Here is a 23,210-nt window from a genome sequence, read left to right on the forward strand (position 1 = left end):
AGCTTTTGAAACTAGCCCCGATAGTTTTCTGGTACACCTTTCTTAACGTCCATGCTTGATGTCCGTGAAGGCCCAATGGTAAGCATATGCGGTATTTCGAAAAATTTCGTTTCATGTGGTTCGAAACGAAATTCCGCGGAATTTCGCGGAATTTGTGCATGGCGAAATCTGATTTCTTGATTTCGTTTCGTTTCGTAAAATTATAAAAATTTCGCTAGAAAAAACTAGCTTCTAACGAAATTTAACGGAATTCCGCGGAATTTCGAAACGAATTTAAACTAATCCATACTTTATATCATAAAAAATTTTTTTGGCTGCGCCGCTGAACAAAATGGTTAAGTTGTTTTCAAATCTTTAGGTTATACAATTTTTACTATTAACGCTTACTCACTCTATTCTTAGTCGACAAATACGTAAGTAGTTTTCTTCCATAAAACGTCTTCAGTGTTTCCATGATTAAAATTGTGTGACTATTACTATTTGCACAATATGAATGCGGAATGATCGCGTAGCAGAAATTTGTTAAACCAGTGTGCAATCGATCGTGTTGATGCTGACCACGCCAGCTAGTGTGGGAGAACGCAAAGTGATAAACATTGGCGTAACTAATGGAAAATTCTAGGGGGGTCTAACTTTTTTTGTTAATTATTTCTACTTTTTCACTCAAAACAATTAAGTTATCGTTTTCGCTCAATGCTCAAAACAACTAGTATATATTGTTCGCAAGTTGGCCGACCAAACAAACATTGACGTATTTACATACAACACATCCATTCACGACTTGAACATTATAAATTATGGTCCACGACACTCAGCCTATAAAAAAGGAATGTCGTGAAAAAATCATACGAGCCTTAGCAAAGCAAAATTGGATTGGATTGGAAATTGGATCTGTGGATTTTTATAATCCATCCAACAGCATTCCAAGTTCTTTCTTATCAAAATTTAAATTACCTCTCTTTAAAATCTGAGAGATTTGCCAAAACTTTGTCGAAAATAAAGAAGCCTAAATTGTTTACTGAAAATTTTAAATTTTCAAGAAATAGCAGCATTGTGAAATCCCTAAAACACTTTACCAGACAAATCGGAAATGCCTGAATTGGATAGATGCATATGAAATCAATATCAAATTTTCAAAACGACTTATCTGCTTTTGTAAACAAAGATTCAAACGACGATTTGGCGATTCTGATAGCACTCCCAAGCAAACCAACAGCATCAACGCGTAGCAGGAGCCTTCGCCTACGTGTTGATAGGGTTGATTTGCGTGGAAGTGCTATCAGAATCGCCAATTCGACGTTTGAATCTTTGTTTACAAAGGCAGATAAGTCATTTTGAAAATTTGGTTTTGAAATATTATATCACATTTTTGATTCTGTGCCTTATAGGTCTATTTTAGGAAGCATGAGATCATAATTGTTTTCCACAAAACTTCAAGAAAACTTGAAAATTTTTAAATATTGCTCATTTGCTGAGAAATTTGATTAATAAAATCAGGATTTGTTTGAAATTCTTCGGTCATCTAAGCATGCTAAAGACTTTAAGCCAAATAGATCATCATACGTTGTACCTAAATTAAAAAGATTGCCAAATTGGCAAAGGCTTAGTTTCATGTTCTTGACAAATAATCATGTTCAGACAAATACAAAAAAATCTGATGATGATCACAATCCTGAGACCTATAACGTCCTGTAAAAATTTTTAACTACACAGTAAACAATATATTATGTATCTGATTCTGTTATAAATTTCTGACAGAATATGTTATCTTTGTGATAAAACTGTAGCATAATTCGAAAACTTTTTGTTTAAAGTAGTGTTATTTTTTATATAAATTTAGATCTTTTAACAACATTTTGCTTCAAATTTGTAACAAATTTTGTTAAAGAAATTTAAAACATAATAACGTATGTTGATATAATTTTGATATGGGCTTTATCATGAGGCATAGCCCCCGAATCAGTTCATTATCACAGATTCCGAAAAACGTCTCTCACGGTATGCCACCTATCTAGAGAGTATACAGACATAAAAGTGAAAGATTTTGTCTTTCTCCTTTGGATTCAAACCCTGTGGTTTTCAAAAACCAAAAAAAAATGTTTTTTGGTCCTGAATTATTCGAAATTCAAAAACATGAAACCAAAAACAGATTCAACAGATTTGAAAAGAGAGAAGATGAAAAAAATCATTATCTGTAGTTAAGCTCAGACAGCTAGATATGTGCAATACTTATGCGAAGTAGCAAAAATTCTAGGGGCGGCTATTTGGATCCTAGGTGGGGCTATAGCCCCCCTGTAGTTACGCCAATGGATAAAACTAATGTCTGCATCAAAGAGCACAAAATTATTTAGTGCGGAATCGATCGTGTTGTAGAAGATTATTAAACGAAGCACATTGATCTTGCGTTGGATAGATTTGAAACACAGTTTTCATCTTCTTGTTTTCAAAATAACTTCGTTTACAATAAATATTTTGTCGCTTACCAAGGGTTTTCACATGATTACTTTCTCAACTAACCAACGATTTCTTTTCCGTAGCGCTCACGGAGATACAGAGCATACCTCGGTCTCTAAAAACAATGAGTGTTACACTAATTTTCCTCTCCTAATACTAAATTGACTATAAGCACCGTTATTGACCAGCATCGTTATTGTTCATGAATTGGAAACTCCGAAGCAAGTATACAATAAGAATAACTTTTTTGTATCCCAAGAATATTATTTAATTGGTGAGCTATGCATATTTGCTGTTTCTCGTCCAATCATGATTAGCAACTACGACGTGTACAGTTAAGAAACGTTATTAAGCTCTTCTTCGACTATTTGCACAATATGTGAGGAGCATTGCAGATTTGTGGGCATTTCTAGATCTAAGCATGGAATTTGCAAAAAAAATAATCCAGAAAGGGTTGAAAGATCATTTAAATTGCTGAAAATTCTTTACTTATGATTGCTTTCAGCACATACTGACCATAACAGATGTTCTCATCAGCCAAGGACACACACACAATAGATTAGTTTGTCGAGCTGATTGTATATAAGACTATCGGTCTGTGAAATGCACATGATTCTTCTAGTGAGCAAATGTATGCTATATATGTAGACGAGGAATAAGAAGGAATAAATTTTGGCAGACACACCCTTTTCAAATGTTGATCTAGTAATATCAATTCTATATCTGCGTATACACCTGACAGATGTGGATACACAGTTAAGTATCCCACTAAATAAAAAAAATAAATCTCAGCATTCGTTTTCAAATTTTGACTAGGCCAATACTGTAAAACCACGTTGACAAGATAATATGAAATATGCTTCAGCATAATTTCATAATTCTTAAGTGAACTAAGGTTTTAAACGAAATTTGAATCCGTATATGAAAAATCCCACAATTTCTTTATTTTTATATACTTTATATAAAACTGATATTAAATTGATCAGATTCAGGAGCACACGCTCTACGATGAATTCCTATGAAAGCGGCACAAATGCTGGGGTATTGCCTTATCGCCAATGGTATATGCGGCGAGAATGTGGAGATTTATCACAGGTTACCTCTTCAGTTATTATAACTCTTTTGGTTGCAAAACAGTTATTCGACTTCGAAAAAGTGAAATCAGAATTGCGTACTTAATGTAAAACCAATTCAATAAAAATTCAGCGGAAAAAAAAATCAAAATTTCGTTTCGTTTCGAAAAATTTCGAATTAAATGAACCTCGATTTCGTATCGTTTCGAAGTCTCGAAAGAAATCTATATTTCGTTTCGTTTCGATCCGAATCAACATAGACATTTTAAATTTCGTTTCGTTTCGTTTCGTTTGGAAAAAGTGTGTTATCGCATACCCTTACCCAATGGTAGAATCAATGTTTTAAATGGGGCAAATTTTGTTTCCGTCTGCATGTTGCGTGCCCTAAGCTGGTTAAGGGCCGATGTCCACATAGCGTTTTTACAACGCTGCGTGCACCTGGCGTTGAAAATCCGCAGGTATGCATCGGTGCGGAGACGCTGCGTTACCGCTTTTTCCCGATGCACACATGCGTTCTTTTAACGCCGTGTGAATGATGCGTTTAAAAGACGCTACATGAACATCGAGCTTAAGTAATCCGTAGAAGACCCTATTCGCAGCTGCAAACCGGGCAGAAAGCTATGAATAACAAAACATGAGATGGATTTGACTGATATAAAAGATAAAAGAACCAGAGCTTACAATATTCAACTTCATGAAGCTACTTCAGTCCGATTTTTGACAAACATCGCATGATTATTCAAAACATAGAATGTCGTAGACAGAAGACTATTGCATCGACTCATTCATTCAACTGTCACTGAAAATGCTTACTATGTGCAGAAAAAGCATTATTTATATTCTCAGTCGACGTTTACCCCTGAAGTTGCCTCACGGACGCAAATCGGATTCATTTCTGTGTGATACATACATAACATTACTCGTGTAAAACGTTTTTAGATTTAACATAATAGGGTAAAATGCCCAATAGTGGACCCTCTTGTAGCGGAATTTTGCTCTTCCTGTCATAAGGAGTAGAAATTTTCAACATATTAATTCTGCTTGATATCGAACAACAAGCTCTGCATCTCCTCTTCTCGAAACATACATAAAACACCCAAAAACACGACGTTATTCGTCAAAATTCACATTTTCAAGTTTAACTGAATTCGCCCTATAGTAGACCCCTTGGGGGTCCATAATAGGAAACTGCTTCCCTATAGTCGACACTTCATTTGATTTTCATGTCCCGTTTCGGGACGTTCTTCTTCCCTATTATGAACCCCCTAAAATGTTCCTATAATGGAAACTCTCGTGTTTATTTTTTATAGAATTGAAAAAAATCATCTAATTTTACTTTCCATAGCATTTCCAATGCATGTAATCAAATCATAGGACTGCAGTAAGGTAGGTTCTCCCGATGGAATTTCATAGGAAAATGTTGAAACTGTGCTGTAATAATGCAAAAATGGCTGGAGGGTCCACTATTAGTCAGGGGTCCACTATTGGGCACTTTACCCTATATAAATTTGTGAAAAGTGCAAACATATTCAATGATCAATATTCAACCGTGTCTTGAAGTTTGCTGCACGGAAACAAATGCATACCCACAGGCATGAATAAAAAATCATGAAATCATGAATCAGGTCAGTTCATGAAACCATGATTATAATTCATAATTTCAGGAACATTATTTATGGTACCAGGCAATCCTCATCAGTCGGTAGTATGCTTAACCGGTTATACTTCGAACAAGCCATTCCCAAAAAGTAAGAACGGCGAAGAGGTAGCACGCCGGACTCTCGCTCAGTGTACTCGAGTTCAAATCCCCTGTTGAACTTCTTTTTTATTTTGTCGATCTTAACAACCAAATTGTAACGCATTGGTTGCGTTACGCGAAAATAAATCATGAAATCATGATTTATATTCAAGGTGTATTTTCATAGCATGAAAACACGACGGATTCATGGAATCATGAATTATTTTCTCATTTCTGGGAACGGATTTTTACCCGTGTGACAAGTAAAGAAAGGTAGCGCACACCAAATATTTTCGATTATTTTACACTCTGCTTTAAAAGAACAGGCAACAATATCAAACATTTGCACTGAAATATCATTTAAATATCAAGATATGCTATGAATAAGAACAAACTAATGGCACATGATATTGATTATTTCTTACAAATAGCATAACTTGATCTGCTTGTTGGCGCAATTTGTCAATGGGCACAACTTCTCACCAGGAGTTTCACGTGGGAACACTATTCAACCGATTTTGGCTTAGGGTAAACAAACGACGTGGCGAACAGAACGGGGAATACATTAACGGCAGATGCACCCTTTTGTTGGATCTTCTTTCGCCCGAGCGACCTTACGACAGTGTGTTCAGGATCAGTGTCGAGTTCAAAACTAAACTTTATTATGCTAATATCTGTTAATGTGTCTGGTGTCTTTACAATAATGTGTGTAGCTCAAGGTACAATTTTTAGGGTAAGCACAATCTATTTAGTGTAGGTAAATTAAAACAAATTGTGTTTTCAAATAATTCAGTTTCATATGACTTCCATCTCCAACACGCCGGCCCACGTTGAAGCGATTGTTTCAACCTTCCTTCAAAGACAGCTTTACTACGAGCCCGGGGGCTCTTCTCCTTGGTTCAACCTTGGGAACCCCTGGACAGGGTCTTCGATTGGTAGCAGGTATCCTTCTGTCACCGCACGCTTGTACGTGCCTTTTGCCGTACGACCGTCTACGACTCTAACATGTCCGTCAGCTCCTGGCCACACCGCTACAACCCGACCCAAGTTCCACTCTAATGGTGGAAGACCGTCTTGCTTGAGTAGGACCATGGATCCCACCTTCACTTCGTCGCAAATACGCTGCCATTTGGAGCGTTGGTGAAGCTCGCTGACGTACTCCCGTGACCAACGTTTCCAGAAGTCCTGAATACTGCGCTTCATTTCTTGATAACGGGTAAGTCGACCAACGGGATGCTCGGCATAGTTGGGCTCGGGTATTGAGTATAGAGGTTCCCCGATCAGAAAGTGACCGGGAGTTAGGCTAGCCAGATCTTGTGGATGGCTTGAAAGTGGCGAGATGGGGCGAGAATTCAGCATACTTTCAATTTGAGCCACCGTTGTAGTTAACTCCTCCAGCGTAAAGGATCGGCTACCTAGGGTTCTACGGAGGTGATGCTTGAAAGACTTCACTCCAGCTTCCCATAGACCACCATGATGTGGCGAGCGAGGGGGAATGAAATGGAATGATATCCCACTTTCCAGACAGTAGCCGTTGCACCCTTCCGTAGAGAATTGCTGAATGTATTGCCGACGCATCAGCTTCAATTCTCGATCCGCGCCGACGAAGGCTGTTGAATTATCGCAATACAAATTTACTACGCGACCGCGACGAGCAATGAACCGTTTCACCGCATTGATACACGCGACGGACGTAAGATCGGTCACTATTTCGAGATGTACCGCCTTCACCACCATACATACAAACACGGCGACGTACATTTTCACGTTTGCTCCTCTCCCAACTAACGGACGAACACCGAAAGGTCCACAATAGTCTATGCCACTATTCGCAAACACTCGTGCTGGCGTAGTTCGCACCGACGGAAGAGGTGCCATAAACTGCTCAGTTGGTTTCGGGGCACAACGAAAGCAAGTTACGCATTGGCGAACAACCTTTCGAGCCAATTGGCGTCCGCGCAATGGCCAAAATCTTTGTCTTATGGTTGCCAGCAGAAGATTTGGTCCTCCGTGCAGTGCCAGTGTTCTTACATGAAGCGAGCGTGCAATGAGCCACGATAGGTGATTATTTGCCGGAAGCAGGATGGGGGCTCGAGTATCCAGAGCAGCTGACATCTTAACAAATCGTCCACCGAGCCGGAGCAGGCCAAAATCATCCAAAAAGGGATTAAGTACTTTGAACGAAGACTGTAACTTCCTGTCCTTACTAGTTAACTGCCGCTGAGGGGTTTCGGAAAGATAACTAACTTCGTCTGAGAATTCCATGCCTTGGACAAAACGAATGAGCGATTTCAGCGAGTAGTCTACTTCGTATGGTTGCAGGAGACCAATATTACGACACCCTTTTGCGCTTCGAGTGTTGTTGCAGGAACGAAAACAGTAACTGACTACCCGCAGTAACTTGCCGAGGTCCGAGTAACGATGGATTGAATGATCTGTTTGCATTACGGTGAAGCTAATCGCTTGGCGAGCTTCTATGTCACGGGATTCCTGCTCCGCGCGTGTAAGAGTAACTATGTCTTCAGGCCAGTATTCCACGTCCTGTACGAGGTAATCTGGTCCATGCCACCACAAGGAATCTTCCAGTATCTGTGTTGGTAATACACCACGAGAAATGCGGTCTGCAGGATTTAGCTTTGACGGAACGTGACGCCAGTTGTCATTGTGCGTCAGTTTGTTGATTTCCGCTATTCTATTCGAGACAAAAACCTTCCACACGGTAGGGGGCGATTGGATCCAGTGAAGGACTATGCTGGAATCCGACCAGAAAGTTGTCGAACCGCTGAATTTCGTTATGTTTCGAATCTGATCTATCACCTGACAACCCAATAAAGCAGCGCAGAGTTCTAGTTTGGGGATAGTAAGCCCGCGTAGGGGGGCGACCCTAGATTTGGCGACGAGTAATTGGCTGTTGTACATTTTTGACTCGTCCGACGAAACCACATAGACACAAGCACCGTAACCGTGATCAGAGGCATCGCAGAAACAATGCAGTTTGTAACTATCATAACCACTTGCGAGGACGCGTCGTGGTACTTTGCCAACACTGGAATTTCGTTCCAAAAATGAAGCCACCAGTCTTGTAGCTCCTCAGGTAGGTCTTCGTCCCATGGAATATGGATTGCCCACAACTTTTGGATAAATACTCTAGAACTCATTACCACCAATCCCACAAGTCCGAGTGGATCGAATAACTGCGCCATCTCGGAAGCAACCATCCGCTTGGTGACCTTATGCAGTAAAGGAAGTAGGGGAAGAGGCCCCAAAACGCCCCCCCGATGCAAAACGCCTTTTGTGGTTTCTCTCATATTTACCGTCATTAAGATGTCCGTAACAAAACTAGATCTGAAATTATGTAGGATAGGCGAAGAAAGTTTCAAAATAGTGCATAGGAAGGTCGGAAAAACCGAAAATTTCCACATTTTGGAGAAACATCTAACATTTTGGCGAGGCAAAACGCCCTAGTGGCAATAACCTACAAAGTACTTGCGTCTCCACGGACTATCCATACTAGAATGCTGATTCGCCGACGCGTGGTACTTTGTTCCCTAGGAGCTGCCAGCTAAAAGGCGTTTTGCCTCATGAGTTTTCCGGCAACAGAATATCACCACTTTTTTGAAATGTGAATATTATCAATTTGATTGAGATTTTTGACAATTTTTGAATGGCATCAAGTAGCTATCTTGTTTAACTGATGCATAATGTAAAAATACCCATGAATAGCGTTACAAATAATACAATAGAGCACTGTTTGCTTAGCTAGGGCATATTGCCCCCCCTTCCCCTAATGGGATCTTGAATCCAAATTCATCGGTACCATGTGACCATAGCAGACCCAATGTTTTCACGGTTCCAGCGCCATCGATTTCTGTTTCCGGCGAGAATTCCTTTATTTCATTTGACAGGTGTGCCAGGATCCTTGGATCGTTAGAACTCCATTTTCGCAATTGAAATCCAGCTAACCTTAGAAGTTCTGCTACTTGTTTGCTAGCTTCGATCGCCGTTTCCAAATCGTCTTCTCTAGCAAGAGCATCGTCCATGTAAAACCCTTTCAGAATAATCTTCGCACCCAGTGGGTATTTGTGCCCTTCGTCTTTTGCCAGTTGATTGAGCACACGGGTAGCGAGGTATGGTGCGCATGAAGTCCCGTACGTAATTGTAGTTAGCTGATACCGTAGAAGTTGTTCGAATGGGCTAGACCGCCAAAGAACCTGAAGCAATTTTCGGTCCAGAGGATGAACCCATACTCTACGAAACATCTTCTGTACATCCGCCTTGAAGACATAACGAGGAATCCGCCAATTGAGGACGATAGCAAGAAGAGGTGGTTGAACGATGGGCCCGACAAGTAAAACGTCATTCAATGACAACTGAGAACTTCCTTTACAAGTAGCGTCGAAAACGACGCGGGTTTTTGTAGTGGTGCTATCTGGCCGAAAGATGGCGTGGTGCGGCAGGATGAACTGGGGATTTCTATCGCGAGGACTTAACTCCATATGACCATGTTCCTTGTACTCCTCCATGAATTTCACGTATTCGTCTTTGAACTCATCTTTGAACTTTGAACGTCTTGAATTCGCTCAATGGCGAAAAATCTGCGCTGCGCCACGGAAAACGAGTCTCCTACCATCGGAAGCATTTCTTCTCGTACTGGGAGACGAACCATGTAGCGTCCACAACTCGTTCTAGATACCGTTCTCCTGAAATGCTGTTCACACACTTCTTCTAGCGGGGTCATTGCCTTGTAGTTGTCGAATTGTTCGACCTCCCAGAAACGCTGCAACTTACTATCGAGAGTTGAAGTAGCGCTAACTACACATATTGGTAGAGTATTCGCTACGCATGATAGCCGGCCAGCCACGACGTATCCGAAAACTGTCTTCTGGAGCAAGGGGTAGCCGGTGGGCAAGCTGATCTTGTGTGTTTCCATTAAAGCATAGAAGAGTTCTCCCCCTACCAGAATGTCAACCCCAGAGCTTATATTGAACCTCGGGTCTGCTAGCGGTATACCTTTTGGAAGATTCCAACCAGAAATATCGATGTGCTTGCTGGGAAGAGTAACGGTGATTTGTGGTATAACGAGACATTCGAGAAGATAATCGAATCCACCGAAACGAGAGGCGATTTTGACTTGAACCTTTGAGCGGATGTGAACTATTCCTTGACCAATACCACTGACATCAATGCTGATTCGGTCACGTTTCAGTTCCAATTTTCGAGCCAAAGATTCCGAAATAAAGTTGGCCTGCGAACAGCTATCTAGAACCCCACGCGCATATCGGTAATTGCCATTGACGTCTTTCACCTTTATAGCCACTGTTGACAGAAACACTTCATCGGGACTTGGTTGTGGGGCGACATAGGAGGCAATCGAAGAAGAGTCCGGTACATGGTTTTTGCCGATCGATCTCGGCACGGTCGAACTAACCGGCGACGGGGAGGGAGCAACGACGACCGAATACGAATACGTATTTACCGAACCGGAAGTACCAGCCCCGACGGATGGCGGTATCGCACGTGATGGTGGTGAAGAAAACGATTGAGGTTCGAATATGGACGAGCTCGACGATAATGTATGTTGCTCTGAGGGAATCACTTCACTGGTTATAGACGAACAAACTAACACCGCCTGGGACGACTGTTTGGCTGCCACGGTAAGAGGAGGCAAATGCAAAAGAGTGTGGTGTTTCTTGGCACAGTTTCTGCAGCTTCCACTACTGCAGTTCTTCGCAAGGTGTGATCCCTTCAGGCAATTGATACACAGTCCATTTTTCTTCACCAGCTCAAAACGTTGTTTCGCTTCCATTCCGACAAACTGATCGCACTTGAAAAGAGGATGTGCTTGCTTGCAAAGTGGACACTTGCTTGTTGTCTCCGTTGCAATATGAGTGGAAATCAGTTTGGATTTGATCGGTCTAGATTCTAATGGCTGATTAGGCGATTGTAGAAGCTTAATCGATTGTAGAACTCGCGACGTTTTCCGCACAAACTCCACTAACTGCTGGTAAGTGGGACGCACATTTTCATCACAGCTGTTTTCCCAATCTTTCAAAGTCACCGGATCGAGACGCTTACTCAAAGTTTCAACGAGAACAGTGTTCCATAGATCAGCAGGCGTGTATAGTTTCTCTAGCATACCCACATGATGATCAAACTCATCGACAAGTTCATATGTATAGCGACGACGAGGAAGCTCTTCTCACAAACGGAATTGCGAAAAGAGAAGCGAAATAATGTTTCCGCAAAAGGTTGGGATTATCGTAACGATCACAAACCGATTTCCATGCGATTACGTAATTGTCGGAATTGACATCCAAATTAGCGACGATGCGTGCGGCTTCGCCTTTGAGAGCCGCCTTTAAATAGTGCATTTTTTGCACCAACGAGAGTTGATTACTAGCGTGGATCATGAACCGAAAAATGTCTCGAAAAACAATCCAGTTCGACGGATTTCCACCAAATTCCGGAATGTTGATTTCCGGTAACCGCACAGAATGCATTGGTTGTACCGGAGGGCGATTCACAACCACACTAGGATGAGATTCAGTAGGAATTTTGCTCGCTAGAGAAGCTTTGAGCTCGAAATACAAGTTCTGAAACTGAATGCGCTGTGCAGACAAAACTGGATCAACTTCATCGTTAGTTTCGTCATCTTCGACAGCAATGGTACTCTCAATTTCCTCTATTTCGTCTTGCACCCGCGCGAATTCAGCCCACATCTTATCGAGTGATTCGATCCTCACTTTGAGTTGGTGAACTTGACCATGCTGGTAGTTGTCGTTGAATTGTTTGATTAATGCGGCAGAGCCCAAAATGTTCGCTCTTTGCCGCAGAAGCGTTTTCAATTTTGCTGTTTTTGTAGCCCCCGAACGAGAAGCACGTTTCTTCATTGTGCTCGAAACAATAGCTATCGATTTCACCTACCTGGTATCGCCTATGTAGGTTACCTTTACCGTCGTTCGTGCTGTGTTTATTGGGTTACGCTGCAATAGATTGCCCAGAATCCAGACGAATCGCAATGCCGAGATTAAATGAACTGAATCGACGATCAATTATCCAGCTCCGACGACAGACTCACTGCGATGCTCAGGAATGATGCACAACACAATGCTGCAGCGTGATGCAGCCAACGACAACAATGGTTATCTGCAACGTAGTCCCGGGTTTCGGCACCAAATGTTGGCGCAATTTGTCAATGCGCACTACTTCTCACTAGGAGTTTCACGTGGGAACACTATTCAACCGATTTTGGCTTCAAAACTAAACTTTATTATGCTAATATCTGTTAATGTGTCTGGTGTCTTTACAATAATGTGTGTAGCTCAAGGTACAATTTTTAGGGTAAGCACAATCTATTTAGTGTAGGTAAATTAAAACAAATTGTGTTTTCAAATAATTCAGTTTCATATGACTATTCATATGACATGATATTTTAGTGCAAAATATTGATATTGTCGTCTAATCATTTATCTCTTATATTGATCATGTCATGTCTATATCTCATTTTGCTATATAATTAACATTGCCATAGTTTATTTGTTTTCACTGAATCGAACGCTGCTTTAAAATCGTTCAACAGATGGTAAATCTGTAAATAGTAATCGCGGAATTTATCAAGGATCATTGGCAGGCTAAGCGTCTGATCCATCGTTGATCGGCCCTCACGAAAACCTGCCTGATATTCGCCTATGAAAGACTCTTCAAGCGGTTTCAGTATGTTCAACAGAATTTTGTACGCCGAGTTTAGAAAGGTCATCTCTCTGTAATAGGCACGCTTTGGTCTGTAGCCTTTCTTACCAGGCTTGTAAAATGTCATCTGCATGTCATTTGACTAATTTGCTCATAACTTTCTTTAGAAGCCAAATTTCTTCCATAATTTTGAATGTACTCATAACGCTTGAGTAGGGTTATATTTTTGTCCAAGGGTACATTGCTCTAAGTATAACATCAAAGGCTGGAGAGTGAAAACTCTCCAAAATGTCACGTGTCATTTGACATAATGTCATTTGAATGACATTTTGCCTCCCACGCCCCAGATTACATATTTACAGCAAAGTCTCGGTAGACAAAGTTGTAGGCCCATTTAACCGCTATAAGTTCGTCATACAACATGAATTGATAGCTACCTTCTGAAACAAGTTCTGATGGGAAAATTATACAAACGAATGCAAATGACATTTTACAACACTGTTTCTTACAGATCAAGCATATGATGTCAGCCAACTAGTTCTTCATCCTCCCTTGTCCTTATTGGCATCCTCCCACATTTTATCAATAATATGATGCAGCTGCTCACTTTATAGTTTAAGAAACTCGACCGGGATTTTGTCTTTCTCTGCAGCTTTGCTGTATTTCAGCACATTCATAGCCTTCTAAACCTGATTCAGCGCTGGTGGTTCCACAGCTTGACCTACGTTGAATATGGATAATTTTCCACAATCTGTTGAAATCGCAAGATTAGTTTGCATTTCCTATCCGGTCGTTCAGTTTCTGGCGGTACTCCAGGACTGTTAAGCAACTCCTTCAACTGATATGTGCTAGATATTGAAGTTATTTCATGGATTCGTGACGCTGGATAGTTGCATCCGAATTTTTGCTACTATAAGGTAGTGATCCGAGTTAATTACCTTACGTTTATAATGTCCTCGAAATGCCGTCCGTCGATCAGCATGTGTGCAAGTCACTGGGGTGTTTCCAGGTGTGTCTGCGGATATTATTACGTGCAAAATAAGTTCTGCTGATTGCCCTCCCCCTAGCGGCAGCAAAGGTCGCAAGTCGCAGACCATTATCACTGGTAGCGGAATAAAGACTTTCCACACCAATGACAAGTCGAAATAAGCGTTCTCTCCGAAGACAATCTTTATATCATGTGTTGGGTACTCTCCGTAAGATCTTTTCAAGACTCTCATAGAACGTATTCTTTACGTCATTAGGTTTATCGTTCGTTGCGGCTCGGTGTTGAACTTAATCTGTAGATTAAAAAACACATAAATAAAGTTTATACAAAAAATTGTTGCGGCATACATCAGGATGTAGTTGAAAAATTGGCGTTTCATTCTCAACACGCAAATGCAGTCGCTTATCGGCTGCCACAAGATAAATCGCCTCTACTTTTGCCTTGGTAACTGTAGAAATTTCGACAGGATACCCTACCAGGGTTGCGCTACCTACTACATATTGCGCACAAATACCGACTCAGACAGATCTAGGTTGGGAGGTTTTGAGAGAGGAAAGATGTTCTGGCCTTCTACGCGTACCAATCTTCCAGCTGGCGAGGTACTCTGTCAGGGCATCCAGAACTCGTTGGAGTTTTGCCACTAGCGCTCTGACCACTCTACTTTTGTATACGAGAGAGATGTCATCTGCGAGCAGGACAGAATGCCGCCTTCTGAAGGTTTTAACATATCGGAGGTGAATAGATTAAAATACAGAAGGTCCATAAGAATCTGCTTTGGGGAACCCCGGCAATGATGTCGTGCGCATTGGAACTTGCTTCGCTCATTGAGACCAGGAATGATCTGGCTGACACATAGTTCTGGATGATTTTTCAAAAAAGTTTTGATAGCCCTGAGCTATGGGTTGATAGCACTTTGTGGATGGAGAATTCTCCCACGCCTCCGGTTAGGGACTATTTTCGTTGACTTTCAGGACGATGGGAAGTAGCTTAGTCGGCGGCGCTGATTGAAGATCAGCATAAGGTATTTTTTTGCGCCGTTGCGCATGCTTTCAAAAATTTAAGAAATCTGTGACTAATAGATGTCCATATTATTTTATTTATTCAGACTAAGGCCGAAGTGGCCTGTGCGGTATATAAGAGTCTTCTCCATTCGGCTCGGTCCATGGCTACACGTCGCCAACCACGCACTCTACGGAGGGTCCGCAAGTCATCTTCCACCTGAGCGATCCACCTTGCCCGCTGCGCACCTCGCCTTCTTGTGCCCGTCGGATCGTTGTCGAGAACCATTTTCACCGGGTTACTGTCCGACATTCTGGCTACGTGCCCAGCCCACCGCAGTCGTCCGATTTTCGCGGTGTGAACGATGGATAGTTCTCCCAGAAGCTGATGCAACTCGTGGTTCATTCGCCTTCTCCACGTACCGTCCGCCATAGATGGTACGCAGCACTTTCCTTTCGAAAACTCCAAGTGCGCGTTGGTCCTCCACGAGCATCGTCCAGGTCTCGTGTCCGTAGAGAACTACCGGTCTAATGAGCGTTTTGTAGATTGCCAGTTTGGTACGGCGGCGAACTCTATTCGATCGGAGCGTCTTGCGGAGTCCAAAGTACGTACGATTTCCAGCCACTATGCGTCTCCGAATTTCTCTGCTGGTATCATTTTCGACAGTCACCAGTGAGCCCAAGTACACAAATTCTTCTACCACCTCGATTTCGTCACCACCGATGCGGTGGGTGGCTCACATTGTCTTTTCTTGAACCTCTTCCTACCATGTACTTTATCTTCGACTTGTTGATGACTAGTCCGATCTGCTTGGCTTCCCTCTTCAGTCTGATGTAGGCTTCCTCCATCTTCTCAACCCCAGGGGCTTTGTTGTTTTTCAGCCGGCCAATCCCCTCCCGGATTTCCTGGAGATCCGGAGCCGGTACAATTATGTCCTGCGCGCGTTTTCCCAGGTCCACCACCATACCGCCATCTTCGTCTGCCACATCGCCATTCAGGTGTTCTTCGTAGTGCAGCTGCCACCTTTGGATCACCTCACGCTCGTTCATAAGAAGGTTCCCGTTTATGTCCTTACGCATATCAAGCTGTGGCACGTGGCCTTTACGTGAACGGTTTAACTTCTCATAGAACTTTCGTGTGTTATTAGCGCGGTACAGTTGCTACATCTCTTCACGGTCTCGATCTTCCTGTCGGCGCTTTTTCTTCCGGAAAATCGAGTTTTGTCTGTTCCGCGCCCGTTTATATCGTGCCTCGTTCGCCCTCGTGCGGTGTAGCAGCAATCTCGCCCATGCTGCATTCTTCTCTTCTACTAACTGCTCACATTCGTCGTCATACCAGTCGTTTCTCTGATCCGGGGGCACCATGCCAAGTCCAGCGGTTGCGGTGCTACCAATGGCGGATCGAATATCTCTCCGGCCATCTTCAAGAGACGCTGCGCCTAGCTGCTCGCCCAATGTTAAGCCGCGGCGTCCGACTTCGACGCGTGTTGTACACCGTCGAGAGTTTTGAGCGCAGGCATACTGCTACGAGGTAGTGGTCGGATTCAATATTCGCACTGCGGTAAGTGCGGACGTTCGTGATGTCGGAGAAGAATTTACCGTCGATTAGAACGTGGTCGATTTGGTTTTCCGTTTCTTGGTTAGGTGATCTCCATGTGCCCTTGTGGATATTTTTGCGAGAAAAGAAGGTGCTTCGGACTACCACTCCGCGGGAGGCTGCGAAGTTTATGCATCGTTGGCCGTTGTCATTCGATACGGTGTGCAGACATCCGGTCCGATGACCGGTCTATACATTTCCTCCCTTCCTACCTGTGCGTTCATGTCACCGATGACGATTTTGACGTCCCGCAGTGGGCATCCATCGTATGTCTGCTCCAGCTGTGCGTAGAACGCTTCTTTCTCGTCGTCGGGTCTCCCTTCGTATGGGCAGTGCACGTTGATGATGCTATAGTTGAAGAAAAGGCCTTTTATCCTCAGCTTGCACATTCTTGCGTTGATTGGTTGCCACCCAATCACACGATGGCGCATCTTACCCAGCAATATGAAGCCGGTTCTCAGCTCGTTGGTGGTGCCACAGCTTTGGTAGAAGCCGCTCGATGCCCGCTTTTCCACACTTTCTGTCCTGTCCAGCAAATCTCCTGCAGCGCCACGACGTCGAAGTTGCGGAGATGTAATTCATCGTAGATCATCCTGTCGCAACCTGCGAAACCTAGCGACTTGCAGTTCCATGTTCCAAGTTTCCAATCGTGATCCTGTATTCGTCGCCTAGGTCTTTGCCGATTATATCGAGTCGCATTATCTCTTATATTGTTCGTAATGATTGGTTTTCCAGCAGCTCTCTCGTTGGCGACTGTATCTTCTTCTTCTTCTTCTTATTGGCATTACATCCCCAAACTGGGACAGAGCCGCCTCGCAGTTTAGTGTTCATTAAGCACTTCCACAGTTATTAACTGCGAGGTTTCTAAGCCAGGTTACCATTTTTTGCATTCGTATTATCATGAGGCTAGCACGATGATACTTTTATGTCCAGGGAAGTCGAGACAATTTCCAATCCGAAAATTGCCGCATGCTGTGTGTAGGTAAACATAGTCTACGAACGAACGAAACGAAAAATGCGCGAGCAACAAGCACGTCAGTACGCGCTGCTGTCACAAATTGTAATGACAGGCACTGCTTCTTTTATACACAAAGAAAATTTTGCGGTGGACCCGAAGGCCCGTTACTCACAGAATTCTGATGTCCGTGCACGGGATTAATTACATATTAATTTTTTGATGGCTTCGACAGGAACTAAAATTTTCAATCACTTTTCGTTAATAATTTTAAGTTTCAATGAAATTGGCAAATTGTTGGAGAGTATCCGAGTCGATTGATATATAAATCTTCAAAATCCATCGAAAGATAAAGGCGCTGGTAACGTTCGAAATATTCCCTTTCAGCGTAACGCTCTCGATTTCAAAAAATCTAAATGACACTCAGTATAGTAAAGAAAGACGTAAGTCCTACGACAAAATCCAACAGTATTCTCAGTTCATCTTAGTATTCGTTTTATAATACTATACACAGTGCACCAGCTGAACTTGTTTATGCAGTCATGGGTAGAGCTTACCTGACTCTAGAAAAATCAATTTTGCATCAAAACCAGAAAAAAATCAACAATATTCTACATTCACCTCAGTATACAATTGCTAATACTATACACAGGGCACCATCCGATCTGGTTCATGTAGTCATGAGAAGAGCTTACCAGGTTAAAAAAAATCAATCTTGCATCAATACCAGAAAAATTTCAACAATAATCTCATTATATCTCACATTACATTTTCTAACACTATACACAGGGTACCAAGTGACCTTGTTCATACAGTTATTAGCCATTAGGCCGAATGAGAAGTGAGAACTGTCTTCTTCATTTTTCCTCCTTCATTCTTCTTTCTTCCTCCTTCGTGAATTTTATTTTCTTTATCCCTCTTCTTTCTTTCTTCTTGCTTTTTTCCTTATTTCTTCCTCCTCTCTTCTTTCTTTCTTCTTTCTTTCTTCCTTCTTTATTCCTTCTTTCTTTCTTCTTTCTCCCTACTTTTCCCTTCTCCTTTTCCTTTCCCGCATTTTCCTCCTTTCTTTCTTACTTCTTTCTTCCTCCTTTTTTTCTTTCTTTTTTCTTTTTTTCTTCCCTCGGGCTTCTTTCTTACTCCTTTCTTCTCTCTTTCTTCTTTCTTTCCTTCTTCTTCCTTGTTTCTTCCTTTTTTCTTACATCTTTCTTCCTTCTTTCTCCCTTCCTTTTTTCTTCTTTCTTCCTTCATTCTTCCTTTTTTTCCTTCTTTCTTCCTTTTTTCTTCCTTCTTTCTTCTTTCTTTCTTCTTTTTTTTTGTCTTTCTTTCTTCATTTTTGCTTCCTTCTTTCTTCCTTTATCCTTTCTACCTTCATTCTTCATTTTATCTTATTTCTTTTTTCTTCCTTCTCTCTTCTTTCGTTCTTTTGTCTCTTTTTCTTTTCTCATCTTTCTTCATTCTCTCTTTCGTCTTTCGTCTTTCTTTCTTCCATTTTTCTTTCTTTTTTCTTTCTTCCTTATTTTTTCCCTTTTTCTTCATTCTTTCTTCTTTCTTCCTTTTTTCACCCTTCTTTTTCTTTCTTTCATGCTTCTTTCTCTCTTCTTTCTTCCTTCTTCCTTTTTTCTTTCTTCCTTGTTTCTCCGTTTATCTTTCTTTCATCTTTCTTTCGTCCTTCTTTCCCCCTTCTTTCTTCTTTCTTTCTTCATTCTTTATTCCTTCGTTCTTCCTTTTTTCTTTATTGCTCCTTTCTCCCTTTTTTCCCTTCTTTCTTCCTTATTTCTTCTTTTTTCTTCCTTCTTTCTTCTTTCATTCTTCTTTTTTTTGTCTTTCTTTCTTCATTTTTGCTTCCTTCTTTCTTCCTTTATCCTTTCTACCTTCATTCTTCATTTTATCTTATTTCTTTTTTCTTCCTTCTCTCTTCTTTCGTTCTTTCGTCTCTTTTTCTTTTCTCATCTTTCTTCATTCTCTCTTCGCATCACTCCCTTCTCACTTATTACTTCACACTTCTCACCTCTCACTTCTTACTTCTCACTTCTCATTTCTCACTTTTCACTTTTCACTTTTCATTTCTCACTTCTCTCTTACTTATCGTTTCTTATTTCTCACTTCGTACTTCTCACTTCTTTTTACTTCTCACTATTCCTTTCTCACGTCTCACTTGTCATTTCTCACTTCTTACCTCGTACTTATAATTCGGTCAAATGACCGTTAGGCCTAATGGCCATTCGGCCTAATGACCATTCGGCCTGTTGACTATTCGGCCTAATGACCCAGCATCCGCATATCCTTAGCAGACAGTTGTCTATCTGAACCTTGCGGATTGCAAGATAATTTAAATAGCTATTGGGTTCGGTACCCTAAACAGCTTAAAACATTTGGTAACAAATAATTCTGTTAAAAATGTTAAGCCCCTTTTTAAAGAGCAGTAGATTAAACATAATAAAATTTCATTTTACAAACTAGTTTTTTTACGCGGTTAGAATTCATTAATTCCTTGGTTAACTTGAACTTTCACAGCTTTTCACATGTCACCTGTGTTTTCTTTATTTTTTTTTGTGAATTTTCGTGGGGTTAACTCATTGTTTCATTGAAGCTAAAAGTCTTAATTGACTAAACCCAAATCGTGTAAAAAAAAACTGGGTCTATTTTCGTTTTTGGCATGACATTTGTTGAGAGAATTTTTTTTATTACTCTCGTGAATCAGTCTACTCCACGTGCTATCAATTCATCGCAGCCATATACCGCTGGCTTCAAGCTGATCAATTATAAACTTTGAAAAGAAGTGTCATGCATGCTAATGAAAGCTGTGCGGACTCGATTCGTCGCTTATGCTATCGCTCCCTCGCCTGCCGGCCAAGAAGTGCTTGGCTAAATTTTAATCCATTTTGCTCCCCACTCTAATCGAATCCTTCCATTTGGGTTCTCTTTGTGTCGCTGCAGCCCTGCAATCCGAGCACCAAACCCTGCAGGCCAAGGTGGAGGAGCGGAGCTCGACCGAATCGCGACTCAACACCAATTTGGAGCAAGCCATGCGGGAGAAAGCCGAACTTGAGGAGCTTCTGGATCAGGCCAATGCTTTGGCGCGGCAGCACATGAGCCGGGAGAATCAGGCTCTAATCAAAGTGCAGGAAGCCTTGCAGATTGCCGATACGGCCATCGAGGAGAAAAACTCGCTGACAGCTCGCGAACGGGGTGTGCGGGAGGAGTGCGATTTTCTCGCTTCCACCATCGGGCAAGTGATGGAGCAGGCGGCCCGGAAGGTGGAACAGGAAATGAATGCCCTCCGGGTGGGCTACGAAGATAGGATTAACGCCTTGGAGCGGCAGCTGGAGCAGTTGAAAGATTCAGTCGAGCAGCAGCGGGATAAAACCCGCCAGTCTGAAAGCCGAGCACGGTCCCTGGAGGACAAGTTCAAGGGTTTGATTGTGACGAATCAAAATCTTGATGCAGACCTCCACGCTGCCTCGAAGTTGATTGTAAGTATGAGAGCGTGGTATGGTATTTTTAACCGGGGAGTCATGGGTCCAATAGATAAAAGATCGATTTAATTAAAGACGAAGTACAGAAAAGCTCTCATATGACGATGTGATGTTCCACTCGAAGGCTATGTTAATAACGAATGTTCCTCAGGTTTTATGTACACTCATTGTATTCGTTGCAGATTGAAATGGAATTGAAATTGGAAGCTTTCCAGAAGACGATGACGAAGGAACGCGAAATCAGCAAGTAAGATACTGGTTTTGATTTTATCGTTTCGTTTCAATTTATTTTCTGCACTTTTTGTTCGGATTTCATTTTATGACTGATAGTTTTCCGGCTGGATTCATTTTCAATTTATGTTTGGCGTACACGTGCCTTTGAGAAGGATTTGCACCGCGCACAAGTTTTGAAATAATATTGAATTTCAAGATATATTTAAATTGAAAGATATGTTTGAAAAACATTACATAGGGTAACGGTACCAATAGTGGAAACATTAGTAGATTCACAAATGGATTTTTTTAAATCGATAATTATGCAAAATTTACTGCTTCAATATTTTAGCCAAGATACCCGAATAGTGATAATAACAATTTCATGTTAGTTAACGTCATAATTCTTGTTTCAAAATGTTCATAGTAGCTCACGAGAAGCCCCGCACGATGGTAATGATGGTTTTTATACTATCCTATTATCCTATTTTATCTTTTCAAAGCGAGCTTCTGCCACCCCCTCGATTTAGCAAAATATGACTATTTATTTTTTTCTTAAATTACATTTCTTTTTTTCAAATTCTGGTATTTTAAGTCATAAGTTTATCTCGAATTGAATGTTTTCGCAATTGAAGCAGTGTTTTTACTTCATCCACCATAAAAGTCTTTTAAACCGAGATTCAACCATAGCCTGATATCTCCTACACAATAATGAATCATCAACCACCTGACCTAAAAACGACCAGCTGGAGTTTCTGCTCTAATTTGTACTACAGTCTGTAGAAACCGCAAGCTAATATCCCGTTTTTTGTTTCTGCTCAATTTTGCACGCTCGCCGCAACTCAACAAAAAAAAACACAACTACAGAGTCAGCCAAGCCCGGGAACTGGAGCTGAACCAACTGCTGCAGACGAACGAACAGCTCAAGGATCGCTGGAAGAGCGAAATGCTGACGTTGACCGATGGATTGCACCGGAAGCTGGAAGCTCTCCGGCGGGAAAATTGCATGCTCAAGGCGGAAAACAATCAATTAAAGGATCAGCTACTGGCGGTGGGGCCGGCGGCATCTCCGGCACCAGCATCGACGACGACGGGGATGCTGGTGGGTGCAGCTGGGTCCGATCCAACCGAGTTTGTATTGAGGACAACCAAGCTGCCACCATCACTACTGGTGCCACCGACTTCTGCCGGTGGTGATGGAGTCGATTGAACCAAACGGAATTGCATCATCATCGTCAGCTAGAGTTTCCATTTCCCGGCCATTTTCGTTGTCCCGGGATTCGGGATGATTTTGTTCGTATATCCCGGGAAATCCCGGGATCCCGGGATTTTTCGATGTTTCCTTAGAAAACTTATTTTTTGATTTTAAAACGATTTTTTTCAATGTTCAGGGGTAAAGTTCATATTTTAGAAAGGCCAGATAATACAGATTTCAAATTGGAACTCAATTCAATTCTAATTTGAATTGATTCTTTCGAAATAAAAAACGACTTCAAGAAGCAAATAAAATTCACGTTTTTCTCGGAAGGTAGATTACCTTTTCGGAATATATGATCGCCGAGTCCGAGAAGAAGTGTTCACTGGCGGTTGAAGTCGGCTTGACTGTTTGCATTGTTTTGAATATGCATTGGGTTTAGATAGTTGCTGGGATTGCATTCAATACCCCATTCAATGACGAAAGATGGAAGATGCGCAGTAGAATCGTACTGGGCCCATAACCTATTGGATATATGGGAACCCCCTCACAAGAAAAACACAATACTAGAGTATCCTCCAACCCATATGGCAGGCTACTAATTGATACTTTTGCCAAAAGCTACAGCTCTTCCTAATCTAGAACAGATCGCTTCATAATCTTGATGGTTATCGTTAATTTATCGTTATCGCCTATAAATTTAATTGTGCTCAACGTAATCGCTTGCTGCGCTAAAGATGAATCAACTCAATTATTATCGGAGTTCGATAATTTAACGTAAGTTTACTCGATAATTTAACGATAATGGGGTTAATAGATTACGCGATTAAAGTT

The 23,210-nt window shown here is 41.7% G+C and overlaps 1 protein-coding gene across 1 annotated transcript in view; it reads left to right on the plus strand.

The window, feature by feature from the left end:
* LOC134209514 (trichohyalin-like) overlaps positions 1-22,888 on the plus strand; it is a 37,098-nt gene extending 14,210 nt beyond the window's left edge. The window contains exons 3-5 of the mRNA XM_062685515.1: positions 20,430-20,965; positions 21,151-21,215; positions 22,049-22,888. Of these exons, the coding sequence (XP_062541499.1) occupies positions 20,430-20,965; positions 21,151-21,215; positions 22,049-22,391 (944 nt within the window). The 3' untranslated portion in view covers positions 22,392-22,888. The remainder of the gene's footprint in view (positions 1-20,429; positions 20,966-21,150; positions 21,216-22,048) is intronic.
* The last annotated feature ends 322 nt before the right edge of the window (positions 22,889-23,210 follow it).

Source organism: Armigeres subalbatus, chromosome 1 (assembly GCF_024139115.2).
Source record: "Armigeres subalbatus isolate Guangzhou_Male chromosome 1, GZ_Asu_2, whole genome shotgun sequence".
NCBI classification, from domain to species: domain Eukaryota; kingdom Metazoa; phylum Arthropoda; class Insecta; order Diptera; family Culicidae; genus Armigeres; species Armigeres subalbatus.